At 39.1% G+C, this 14,115-nt stretch overlaps 1 protein-coding gene across 3 annotated transcripts in view; it reads right to left on the reverse strand.

Annotated features, from left to right (window-relative positions):
* Nucleotides 1–7,743, reverse strand: part of SH3PXD2A (SH3 and PX domains 2A) — a 252,239-nt gene extending 244,496 nt beyond the window's left edge. The window contains exon 1 of one of the 3 annotated variants that reach the window (XM_081953519.1): nt 7,190–7,743. In XM_081953519.1, coding sequence (XP_081809645.1) covers nt 7,190–7,261 — 72 coding nt within the window. In that variant the 5' untranslated portion in view covers nt 7,262–7,743. The remainder of the gene's footprint in view (nt 1–7,189) is intronic. The other 2 variants (XM_081953517.1, XM_081953518.1) reach the window with 2 other exon arrangements.
* Between the last annotated feature and the right edge of the window lie 6,372 nt (nt 7,744–14,115).

The following is a 14,115-nucleotide window of genomic DNA, read 5'->3' on the forward strand; positions in this document are numbered from 1 at the left end:
GATGCTAAGTCTGACAATGCACAAGAGAATAAAAAAGAAAAGCCCTATGTCTATTTGTAGGATAGTTGCTAACAAATGATTGTGTGAGACAAAACAATGCCACAAAATATGAGCCAACCCCCTGTATTTACAAAGACAAATTACTTCAGTACCTGAGGCTGAAACCAAGTTGGTAGCTCTGCTCAGACACATCAAAGAACTTGGTGATGTTTATATTAGCACAATATTGCAAACTGCTTTCCAGAACACAATCCTGTTTTGCTAAGTATGAGCAGTTTCCTTTCTCATGGACATACGGTTGTGAAGAGGAAGCAACATAAACATGGCTATTCACCAAAAACCAGCCTATATGCTGTCTAAGAGCAGCTGTTTCCACCAAAGACAAGTGATACAGTTAAGTACCAAGGATCATTACTGAACTGTCCTTCACAATTACCCATAGAAAATGTAATTTTTAGATTGCAATAGCATCAAAGAATCCTAGATTCTAGGAGTTTTGTTACACAATGTTCCCCTATCAGTTCTATTAGAAAGTTACGGTAGTCTGAAAGAGAAAAGAAAATATTACTTTCAGAAAGCAAAGAGCAACATACAAAGCTGAGTAACTTACTAAATAAATAAATACTTTAATACATGTCAGATTTTTTAAAAAGAAAGCCCTTTACTAATGCAATAAGCGGTCCTAAATTTAACATGCTTTTCATACAAAGATGATGGGATGCAGACTAGAATTTTTGTCGAAAATGAAGTACTCGCATGTATTGTTATGTATTAAGGAAAGGAAATAAACAAAGAATTCTTTAACAGAAAGATGGAGTATCATAGCCTAAGAATATATTTAACATATAGAAATAATCAAGTACAGGGTTTAAGAAAGAAATCCATTTATTCCATATTGGTTTTCTAAAAGATAAAATGACATTTCCTTATGCTGTATCCATACAAACATGCCACCTGGTAAGCATTTCAGCTTAAGATGCACCTTGTTCTTTACTGAACATTTTTTTGCCTATAGCAGGGGTGTCCAAACTTGGGAACTTTAAGACTTATGGACTTCAACTCCCAGAATTCCCCACAAGTCTTAAAGTTCCCAAGTTTGGACACCCCTGGCCTATAGCCTCCATCTTTCATTTCTTCCTTCAGTTTGGTTTAATATTCTTAAAGTATATTTAAGCAAACTTATTCCCAGCTCAATAAAATGCTTGAATAAACAAAAATATCCACAGAAACACACACATTTTGAAAGTCCATGAAGATCCCATGAACAGGGCAGTTCTGTAAACTGCTCACATTTCAGCCACTATTTTCAAAGATGTGCTTTTTATTTTGTGCCATCAATAACTGAAATTGAACATGTTTTACTATTTGGAAAATATTCCTTCCATTTGTAGAAATGGAGGAGACTCTGTTAAGTCTAATTTTTGGTCACTTTTTGTACTACCAGTTGTGTTGCTCTGGAATGAACTTGACTCCTCTGATTTAACTAGTTATGGTAATTATAGGTATTTCAAGATAGGCTGTATGGTGGTTCTAATTCATGGATGTTCTAGGAAAACGATGCAGCTGCTTCTTGAAGATGCTACATTCCCATCCACATAGCATCTTCTAAGAATCAAATCTAAAATACTTCACTGCCCTACTATAAGACTTCTCCTTGTGTGAGAGCATTCAATAAATGGAACTCTTTTTACACAAATATTTGGATGAAATCTGGTTAAGTATCCTGCATAAGGAAAAAAATACATGTCCTAATGAAATCACAAAGATTTGAGCAAAGAATTCAGCAAGTAAAGGAGATGCACAAGATAAACATCTACAAATGAAATTACATATATGTAGACTTTCTTAAGTTTGATGACATCTACATTTCCTGGTACATGATAAAATTTTAGGTGGATCTTCGTGATTCACATTCACAAATATTTAAGCATGTTGTTCCCTGTATGCTCCCTAATATCTAAGATAAAGTAGGAGATATGAATGAGCAATTATATACTTAAAGTGACCTTTGTGCAGCATTCACCTTGAATTGGAATGCCATAGAAGAGGTATGGTTTTTTTCCCCACAAAGCTAACAAAAATAACCAAAGCTTTCCACACTGAGATACTCAAAAAGACCAAACAAAGCAATGAAAAAGCCCCAAGCAAGCGTTATAACAGCAGCTGGATTCACTAAGCCGGCACTAATGTAGAGAAATGAAGAAAAGGCATACATCCATGTGAATTTGGTCCATATATGAATTTTGAACATTTTGTTTAACACATGTATATATTTTAAGAGCATCTGTAATGAACACAGTCTACCAAAATCAATCTGTTATATCAAGCAATATGGTAGAAGTTTGAAAATCAAAGACCATCCTCTGGGCATTTTGAATGGAAAGAACAGAAACTGAAGCTCGAATTAAATTATAGCAGCATTAATCATTTTATGTAGAAATATATCTCAGCTCAACAAGTTCTAAGATTTCTACTGTTTGACTGCATTTCTACAATCAGAAGTCTAATTATCTGCATATCCATAAAATCAAGATAATATTGTTGGCACAGAATGGATATTTTCAACTTTCTACATAAGAAAATATACAAAGGTGGTTACAGGCTTGTATTCAATCAGCCCTTGAAACTAACAGCATTAAATGGAGAAATCTAGCAAATGTATTGTCATGAAATTAAAAGAAAATATGTCTATTTAATTCACTTGTCTTCTTAACGACAGAGATGCTTGTTTCCTTTACAAAGGTAAAAAACTGGTTAAAGGCACAAGGATCTCAACTTTCAAAGCACAATACTTTGAAAAACTTCTAAAGGTACAACCCAAAATTAAGTTACTCAGCGCCACACAGCCATAACACATGCAACAGAAATTACCATTGTAATATTTAATATTTAGTGCCATTGCTTAAGTTTAATTCTCACTGCAAATTCAGATTTTTCTATATGTGTCTCAATTTGAAAAGTATTGTGGTCACCATCCAATCATTTAAGTATAAAGAATCATATATTGTCTATGACTGAGAATAAATCTAATTTGCAGAGAAATAGCCATACTAGTCTGTTGCAGAAAAACCAACAAAAGACCTTCAGCACCTTAAATTTCAACCCACAATCTTAAGCCAGTGATGGCGAATCTTTTATGGCTCGCGTGCCAAAAGCAGGGGGAATGCAGGGGGGTCGTGCATGGGTGTGCCACACCCATAATGCAATGCACGACCCCAGCACGCATGCACACGTAACCAGTGCTTCCCCCATTTTTTGCATGCTTTTTTCGCCCTCTCCAGGCTCCAGAACCTTTATAGGAGCCTTGGGAGGGCGAAAACAGCCTCCCCCCCCCCCCGGAGGCCCTCTGGAGGCTTCAGGAGCTTTCCTGAAGCCTCCGGAGGGCAAAAAAATGGCCCTATGGGCAAATTGTAAGTTCAGGAATGGACATCCGGTTTGCTTGTAGGGCCGGTTTTAGCCCTCCGGAGCCTTCAGAGGCCTTCCAGAGGCTTCCCTTAAGGCTCTGGAGGGCAAAAAATGACCCTATGAGCAAACTGGACTTCCGGTTTGTCCGTAGGGCCATTTTTCATCCTCTGGAGCCTTTAGGGACCTTCAGGAGGCTTCCTTGAAGACTCCGGAGAGCCTTCAGGAAATCCTCTGGAAGGCCCCTGAAGACTCTGGAGGATGAAAAATTACCTATGAGCAAACCGGAAGTCTGTTCCCAAACTTCCGGTTTGCCCGCAGGACCATTTTTTTGTGCTCCAGAGGCTTCAGGGTAGCTCCTGAAGCCTCCGGAGGATCTCATGGGGCCGGGGGAGACTGTTTTTGCCCTCCCCAGGCTTCTATAAAGCCTCTGGAGCCTGGGGAGGGCAAAAATGGCCTCAAAAAAAGGCTGAAGTCAGCTGGCCAGCACGCGCATGCACACTGGCCAGCTAACAGGGCAACGCCTCACGTGCCTTGAAAAATGGCTCTGCGTGCCACCTGTGGCACGCGTGCCGTAGGTTCGCCATCCCGGTCTTAAGCAGTGTATCTGAAATATTGATTTCCAAACCAGCCTAAGCCTAGTATCCAACCCCACAGTCCATGGATTTTTTTTTTTGTTGTTGTTCAAATGGCCATGTGCCATAATCATATGTTTTCCATTCTAACTCTGAACTTTCATCAGGATTTGTCTGGCTTTCACCTAGGCGAAGTTGGATGTGCTGGCTCTGCCGTCTTGTGGGATCATTTTAAAATCACCCCTTTAGAGCAGTTTGGGGACAGCTCCATGGAATCCCTGAGCCACATTCTCTTCTCTTGATCTATTTACAGGCCATCTTGGATAACCCATCCATCCATCCTCTTTTAAAGGTATAACCTGTCAGAAAAGCAATGCTTATCTGTTGCTTCTTCTACCTGACAAGGACTGTGGCGTGTCTTCCTAGGTGGCCCAATTCTGAGCCTCTATTTGTTCTCTGTGATCCACTTACACTAAAGATTATTGCTGATCTTCGTAATCACCTCTGTTACTGTACTTGTATTACATCAACATTGTAGTTGTTTTCCTGTATTTATGCTTTCTTTTAACTTATATCTATACTTTTAAGTTTGTTTATATGTAGAGTTTTTTTGGCTAAAGGTCATAGTAACTATTTGTTGCTGTTATGCATTATGGCATAAGCTTTACTATCATCTTCATCAGCTATATGGAACATTGTGATCTGCAAGTTAATGTAGAAACACTGAAGATTAGCAAAGAATTGGAAAGACAGATGAGTGGGAGGGAAATGTTCAAAGTGGAGACAGTGATGCTTATACAATGGCAAATGATAAAACAGTCATTGAGGATGGTTACATTAATGAATAACAGAAATTCCTTCTTTATCTAAAACAATTTGCATTACTAATCTAAATATCCTTCTTATACAATCTTATGCATGTTATTCCAAACTTAACTGGAAGGCCATTAAAATGCTAATGTTACCCCCTACTTGGCCTGATTTCTCCCATCCCAGCTAATATATTTATTAAGCCTACAATATTTTAAATGCTTTGATCAGCGTCATCTACAACAGGGTTGTCAGGAGGGCAGGCACAGCCCCCCCGCAATCCCATTTTGGCCGGCAGGGTGCTACAGGAGACATCCATACTGTCTCACCCCCAGCCCAGCCTGTGGAGAACTACAATGCTGATCCACTCCTCAAAGAAATCCAGTTTGACACCCCTGATCTACAAGCACGCAAATCCCAGAATCCTGGAAGTTACAGTTCCAATGCTATGTTAGACAGGAGCCTCTTCACCCATCTTATAAAAGAACCGAAATACTTGAAATACTTATCCTGCAGAATACAACAGCCTTTCAATCTCTACATTCACTTCTGTTGCACTTTGCTTTATATAGGCAGAACACACGATTATTTCTATTAATGGGGTAACGTCTGGACAAGTGATATTATTGATTTTAATAGTTTTAAGGAGAGGCGCACAACAAAAATTAAATGTCATAGGGATGAAAAATTAGGGATGCCCTGGATAAAACCTAATTTTGATTTAATTTAATTTATTTTAATTTTATTATGAAGTACACATTCTTTATGTGATTTCTCCCATATACTTTTCTCACATATCGATTATAAGTAAGCAGCTTTTTCCAAGGGATTCTGGTAAAACCCAAAGCTTTTTGGATGGGGGAGTATGGCTTTTGGGTGCCCATTATGTATGCCTAATTTAAATGGAAATGAAAAATATAAACATAGTTATTTAGCTATTTATTACTTATGACTACCAAATAAAACCTCTTTATATTGGGCAGCATGTTACTGAATTACAGGTTTTGAAGGGGAGAATAAGAGAAGGGACAACTGTTTTCATGCACAGCTTATGAGTTTGCAGGAAAGGTCTGGCTAGTTTACCATGTAAAATCATTGAATGATTCTTGATTTATTCTGGAATCAATTGTTTTTATGGTCTTGCATTTTAACAAAGTATCCTCAACACCAGCAGTTGAAAACCCAAGAGAACAGTCACAATTTGCACTATAAATGAGTTTCATCCTAGCAGTACCACGCACATGTCTTGGCTTGCACTCCACTGCTTACTGCTCAAGCTGGCTCAGTTAAAGTGAATTTAAGTTCATGCATCATCATTGCTTAGATCCCCAATAGAAAGTCCCGCAATGTCATTTAGTAACTACAGGCTGAATGAAAAACTAGGACTCTCACTTTGGAAAATTACAAAAATTATATTTCTTAATTTACATCAGACAACATGCCTTTTTTATTGCTGATTTGTGAGGCTGAAGTAAGTGATCAAGCAAACGTATATTGAATTCTAGAAGAATAGAGTTACAAAAAATGTTTCACAAAGAGAGGACAAAGAGAACCCAAGGGCATTGTACCAAGTGCACAATAAGGTTACAGCTATGAAGTTGGGTGAAATAAATTGGTATAAAAGTGCCAGATGCACTTCAGGTGATTCCCTAGGAACAGCAATTAACGGTCAGTCTAAAAAGCTGCACTCTTTTGATTGATGCTGGCCCAGCCAATAATAAAAGTCATGGATGCAAAAGAATGCTTCAACAGTTCTCAACCTTGGCAACCTTAAAATGTATGGACTTCAACTCCAAGAACACCCCAGCTAGCATTCTGCCTGGGGAATTCTAGGAATCCATGCCCACATCTTCAAGTTGTCAAGGTTGAGCAATGTGTCCCACACCAACCAGTCATGCCAGTTCCTAGCATCCTCAGCTGAAATACTGTAGCGAAGGATTTCATACAGGTTCCAATTCCCATTTTAAATGACACCACAAGGGGTCTCATTTTACACTTATACCCATTTGGCATGCTTTTTGGATCCCACTGGAGAGGCTTTTACCCCCACCTGTTCCATAAATTTCTAATGCCCAGTTCTCAGGTTCTCTCATCACATGAAACTTATTCCAGGGAGATGACTGCACAGTTATTGGCAACTGCCAACAAAAGAAAAGCCCCCTTGCTGTCCCCATTGCCATACCAAAGGTACTGCTAAGGCAGGTTTGCAAAGGGGAAGGAACACATACCAAAGTGAGCCCTCTCCCACCTGCCGCCCTTCTCAAATTCTATCTGGCTTACTGTAGTAATAAACCCAATAGCCAAATCGGTCAAAGGCTTCTTTCCTCTTGTCAGGACCCGCAGCGTTTTGTACTAATAGGCACCAAGGCCTTCACTGCAAGCATTATTCATCCTCTACTCACATAGTGCTTGGAAGGATTTCGCCTTTTTTCCACGTCCACCACATTAGCATCCAGTACAGTGTAGGACAGCATCTTCGCAACCCCAGGAAAACCAGGAAACGCAAAAACAGTCCAGATGTATCCTTGTATTATGATGACTGCGCTTATTCTTTGGCTCCTCGGCACTCAAGGAGGATTTCCTAGGAAAACAGAGCCTCCTCTGCCCCTCAGCCTCGCTTTCTTTCCCTTCCTGGTACAAAACGGACACACGAAACACCTCCGACTTAGCTTTCCCGAGTACTTTTTTTCCTCCTTTAAAAAAAAAAAAAATCACGCGGGAAACGACCTAAATACGGTCATAAGCCAGCGCGTCCCGCAAGCGCAGGCACTTCAAACTCTTCTCCCTCCTATGCAGGAAAATCCGAATTGCCTGCAGTTACTTCCAATGTTTCATCCTGGTGGAAAGGAACTCTTCTCGTCCGGACCGCATTGGAGCGGGCGGACGGCGGGGAGGAGTTGAGCTCTGGGAAAGGATCAAGTTCTGCACACCCCTTACACAGATCTCGCGTGCTGCGTGCGTGTGTGTTGTGTGTGTATATATATATATGTTATATGTGTGCGTGCGTGTCTGCTCCTCTTATTCGCTCTCCCTGCCTACCTACCTCTTTCCCCTCCTCTTGCCCCCTCCCGCCCTACACCGGAGTGAGTCGCCGCCGTGCAGTTATCCTCGGCCGCAGCTCCTTGTCTGACAGCGGCTGATCTTTGACAAGGCTTCCCGCTGCAGCCCCGACTGCCTGGGGAGGTGGGGGCGGAAAGGGAGGAAACGGACAGAAGATACGGAGGGGGCTGGTTTGGATGGGGAGGCGATCGAGCGCGCGGCTCTCTTCCCCAGCTCGCCTCCGGATTCCCGCTGCCGTCGTCTTCGCGGCCAGGCGGGGGGGCTGGGGTGGGCGGAGCTGGATGAATAGGAGGGCCGACAGAGGAGGAGGAGAGGACGGCGCTGCCTACCCCCACCCACCGGCAGGGGAGCGGAACGGGGAGGGGGCGATCACCTCTCCACGCCCAAAGCCCCAGGGAAGCTGAGATGGGCGGCGGCGACTTAAAGCGACTAGTCGGCTGGCAAAGGTTTGGCACGGGCAGGAGGAGGGAAGAGGGGGAAAACTGGCGTTTCAGGCGCTCGCTTCTTCTCCTCTCCCCCCGGTCCCTCCCTCAAGTTGCCTGGCGACAAGAGAAAAAGTGAGACGGCGGCTGTGTGCCAGAAAATGAGAGGGGGGCTGGAATCTCCCGGATTCTCGCTTTATGCAATTTAAAAGAAACCCCCTCGGATGCTCCCCCACCCACCCTTGCTGGGTGCTCTCCAAAGTGCACAAGAAACCAAGAGGGTCTCGATTGTATTGTATAGTCTGATTGGCTGCATACATTCTAGTCAGTTCCCCTCGAAAACATCCCCCACCCTTCTCTCTCTCTGCCTCCCTCCGTGAATTTACCCAATCCGGTATCCTAAATGCAGCGAGATGCAGGTAGGCTGCCCACCCGGGGCTCCGAATTTAAAAAGTCCCTGCTGGTGATCTGCTCTAGACAATGAGACAGACTAGATTTGACTTAGAGATTGCAAAACCTATTTTTGATGACAGAGGCTGCTGCTCATGCTGTGTAGTGCAGACCAGGTCTTCCACTCCAAAGGCTCCCTGGAAGCAGAAAGGAGAGGTGTTTGCTGAGATGGACAGTTATAGAAATCAATCAAATAAATTTCCAAATACATATCCAGAAGATTTACCCATGGCATGAGAGAATTCGAGAGCCACAAGCTAGTAGATTCCAAAAAGTTGGATGATATTTTCCAATGACCATAAGCCATTTATTTGAGTGGAATGGCGGATCTGTGGCCCTGCAGATATTACTGAATTAAAATGCCCAACATGCCATCAACTAGCTGGGGCAGGAGGGATTTGAAGTTCAGCAATTTCTGGTGGGCTGGTGACTTTCCAGCCCATGTATACCTGTTCAGTAGGCTGCAGCATAGGCCAAATTGACTTGTAGAACATTCTCCAAAATTGGCAATGAAAAGGGCTTAGTTCAACTGGCAGCCTTTTTATCAGTTTGCATCAGAAAATGAGATGGGAAGCAAATCCCTTTTATCAACTGTTCTCTGTTAAGCTCATCCTCTCCCTAAATTGCATGCAACCATAATTTTATGGCTTATAGGAAGAGGAGCTTAGATGTCTGAGCTTGTGCTTTTCTGTCCTTCCCATTCTCCCCCTCTCCCTTTCATGTTATATTTTTTTAGATCCTGTGGGCAGGAACTTGGTTTAGGTTTTCTTTCTTTCCACTGACTGTGTAAACTTTTCAGTGGGCCTTGTAGACTGAAGAATGGGGTATATAGATGCTTCACATATTTAGATGAATTAAAAATTCAATAAATACAAATATATTACAAAGAATCTCCACAATTTATTTCCTCACCAGTTAGATCCATTTTTACAATCTGTTTAAATGCCAAAAACAGGAATAAACAAGCCTTTGCCTACTGGCTGAAAGACAAGAAAAAAGGGAATTCCAGTGCCTAGAGCAGACATCAAGATCTTTCCTCATGCTCCCATCAAACAGTCCACTCAGAAGCTGTTTTTTTCTTACCCTTTTTAGTAGGAAGATGCTATTAAATAAGTTGTGCATTACTTGGAGTCTCTCATTTAGTAGCATTCGTTTTGTTACATCAGGATTGTTAAAAGATAGATCATGCCTTGCTAAACTGCTATTCAACATATTCACATTCATAACTAAGAAATATAAGTAATGCACTACCCACACACACACACACACCTTATAACAATTGGGTCTGGAATTTCAGTCACTTAAGTGAAGCAGTCTAAGTCATCACATGACCAAAGCCAATTTTGCAATCATGTTTGTTGCAGTTAAGTGAATCACCAGTCATTAAGCGAATCACATGATGAAGTGAATCCAATTTCCCTCATTGACTTTGTTATTAGAAATATATATCTGTACATATATATCTGTATGATATCCACTCCCAATTCTCTGCTCGAAAACCATGGTTTTTAAATTCATGTTAATTTATTGTAATTCAATGTTTGTATATTTATAATTGGATATTTGCATATTTAATTACATTCAGAGTCACCTTGAACTGTGAAATAAGTAGCAAATACCATACATTTAATAATACTAAATTAAAGAACTTGTAGTAACAGCAGAAATGGTAAGAATGGTAAAGAGCAAGAAAAATAAAGAATTGATCAGCACCAAGTACAGAACTGCATGGATTTTGGTGAAACATTTGCCTGGTCTATGCTCACTATTGCCAGGCAGTTTAACTATATACTGCAAGGAGGTGAAATTGAAGAGAGGCTAACATCTTATAATGAAAGATACAGCAAAAGGAGCATTACTCGCCTACCAACAACTTTCAAATTGCTAATTGGTGTGATAGTTAATATTGTCCAAAAGCATCTACTTCAAAACAAGCTCTTTCCATCTGACCAGAAAGGCAACTGCCCAAAACAGCAGAAGAACTAAAGATCAACTCAATTGACAAGATGATTCCGGAAATAGCAAGAAAAGGAAGACCAACTTGAATGGATTGATTGCAAAAACACCCCAGACTTAACAATTGTCAATAAGAAAAACAAAAAGCCTGGGTAGTGGACATGACAGTACATGGAGAAAGCAGAATGGAAGAGAAGGAACTGAGGAAGATAACATCAAGAATGCAAAGATCTGCAAATAGAAATAGAAACTGTGGCAAAAGAAAGCAAATGCAGTACCAATAGTAATAGGCACCTTGACTATCACAAATATGAACCAGATGCCAAGCATCTGAATTTTGATCATGCAACCATAGGTATGCTGCAATGGTCATAAGTGTGGAAAAGGGTTATAAGTCACTTTTTCAGTGCTGCTGTAATTTTGAACGGTCACTAAATGAACTGTTGAAGTCAAGGACTACCTGTATATCACCTGTTTTTTTTTCCTTTGGGGAGATAAGCTATTGTATGATCTACCTCAAAGAAAGTCCTCTGGTCTTCAAGATATATTTGCTATGCTATAAAAATCTAGACCTTCTTAGAGGAAAAAGCAATGAAGAAAACTATACAGAGAAGTAAACTTTAATATCCACTGGCATGCAGGAATTAATTATAAATATTTAGTTAGATGCCAATGCTGCCTTAGGGCATTTCTTCCACCACTGAGTTAAAATACTATTCACCATCTAGAGTTGGCGTTAAATGGTGCTGACATAATATTTGCCATTTTTATCCCAAACCTATCATATCCTGCCTCATTGTTTCTGGGTCATTGTCCTGATCTATTAATATGACACTCATTACAGGCAAGATTATTGTTTTTCTCTTCTGACTTCATTGCCATCCCCTTCACAGAGTCACCATCCAGTAGTTTAAACTTCCACCAATCACAGCATTGCACAGGGATGGGGAAGATTTACCTGTTGGGATGTCTCTAGGCTATTTTGTCTGTTCCGCTCACAACTCATTTGAGCATCTCCTAAGAGAGAGTGGTGACATAAAGAAACATATTGTAAGACACCACAGCACAGATAATTCAAACAGATACTCCATGTACCCAACTACAATTGGGGCAGGATTTTCATTCATAAATCGTAACAGTCATAAGTCTCATTTTACTATTTACGGAAACCATTAATCCAATCACAGAGTCATTAGTCTGAATAACATAGTCTTAAATCTAAATTCATTCTTCCAAATGGGCATTTTTTGCTGGAGAAAAGCATAGCAAACCATGGTTATGTGACTGCAGTATGCTGCAAAGAGTTACAAATGTGAACCAGTTGCCAAGCTCCTGAAATGGAGTCATGTGATTGGGGGGGTTGGCATTACATTTTATGATGGCCAGGCTGCAAAGCCTATTTTCCAAGGCCATAACTCTGAAACGTCATTAAATCAGTGGTAAATAAAGGATATGCTCCTTCTTTATATCTGGTTCAGGAAAGAAATGATTGAAAGTGTCAAAAAAAGAGGATGAAATTTAGAAATAAACTGTATGTACAATTCACAATAACAAAACAAAAACTAAACAACCCACTTGGTATGTATCAGTTTAAGCCAGAAATTAGTTTGATTCGTTGGCTGTTTTAAGAATCAATCATATTGTATGAACACAGCAAACTACAGTTTATTAATAGTGGTGTATAGTTTAGTGTTTTGTATGAACACAGGCATTATATCCTCCAAAATATATTTTGTCTGGTCCCAATCCTTATGCCATAGCTCCTTTTTTTTTTTAAAAAAAAAAAAAAGGTTATAAACCAGTGGTTCCCAACCTTTTTTTGGCCATGCCCCACCTAAGCATCTCTAAAATCCTGATGCTCCTCCTGTGACATATAATTCTTACTTTACTCAAAAAGTGAACTCTACTCACGCGGAAGAAGCCTAAAAGGCCATTAACTTGGTTTAAACAAGGTTCAAATTGCCCCCGTGGGGCATGGGGCCCATGTTGGGAACCACTGTTATAAACCTTTTATAGACTATAAACTAGCTATTTTTCATGTAATTAATTTAATTGCAAGCATATAAATAATTTGAGCATATTTTGTATGGCACCTAATTGAATCCCAGTCTAAGCTTCCAAGGCCAACATGGAAATACATAATTTGAAATGAAAGTTGTCAGGAGTAAAGTTACAGCATGTCTATTCAGAAGAGTGTAGATTAACTGAATGTATAACACAATTAGTTAGATATAGTTACCTTTCATGGAATACAAAATTAAAACTATCAGTTTATACCCCTCAGTATCTTATTTCAACAAACAAGAAGTTAAACCCAACAAAATATTTTTATTCAGCTTTTAATAGAATTAATAATTAATGTTAGGTTATTCCCTCCTTTCCCAATCTTTTGCACCTATGACAGTGACTGGGTTTTATAGATGAGTGAAATATAGTAGGGAAAGGGATCTAATATCCAACATTTAAGAGAAAGGTTATCCAGGTTTTTACATTAAATTAAAATGAAATAAATTAAAGTCTCAGTTCTGAAGGAGTTTGCAAAATTGTTTTACTGTTTTATTTTATTGAGGAAGAGAAAATGATACATTGTATATAAAAGTATCCAAAGGGAAGAAAATAGTGAGTTAACCAAGCTCTATTGCAAATTGTGAATTTAATCAAGAAATGATGGAAAATAAGAACAAAAGCTGGGCCTCCAATGTATTATTTTATGAAAGTATGAAAAAATCACCTGATGAAGAGATGGGTGGCAAACAAATTTAATGTATAAAAATAAATTAATAAAAATAATTAATAAAAAACAGGTACAATACAAGAGATCATAATATCACTTTAGTAAGACTCATATCTTTCTATAAACTGGATTGTACAGCTTATATGTTATATTAAAGATGAAAATAATTTTGAAGTGATTTATCTTGGTCAGATTTTTTTTTACATCTCATAAATCTGGCATTTTCACAGAAGTGTGTAGATTTTTTTATATCCACTATATCTACATATATAAAGTACAAATTCAAAAGCCAGACTCGAAAAAAAATCAATATTGAAAATGTAGTTTAGTAGAAAGATATATCTTAAATATATTAAAACTCTTTGCAGTGTGCTTTGGAAAAAGGAAATTTAAAAAATACTAGCCAGATTTTTAAAAATATATTAATCAAAGTTTCAAGAAGCGTATTTTTCTCAGTCATGAAGTACATACAGGTCTCATTTTGAACATGGAAAATCACCTTAAATTTAAATATGTATTTAAATGAAATATTTAAACATTTACATATGTAAAGAAACTTCATTACAAAATATAAGTTCCATGATACATATAAAGAAACTCCTGTATTAAATATAAGTTTTCCAAGTTTGTTTCAACAGCACCACACAGTGGTAATATACATATTTGCAAGTTAGGTTACTTTTATTTCTGTTAAGATAATTATCAA

This window comes from Natrix helvetica (genome assembly GCF_964273705.1).
Source record: "Natrix helvetica genome assembly, chromosome: 5".
Taxonomy (NCBI): domain Eukaryota; kingdom Metazoa; phylum Chordata; class Lepidosauria; order Squamata; family Natricidae; genus Natrix; species Natrix helvetica.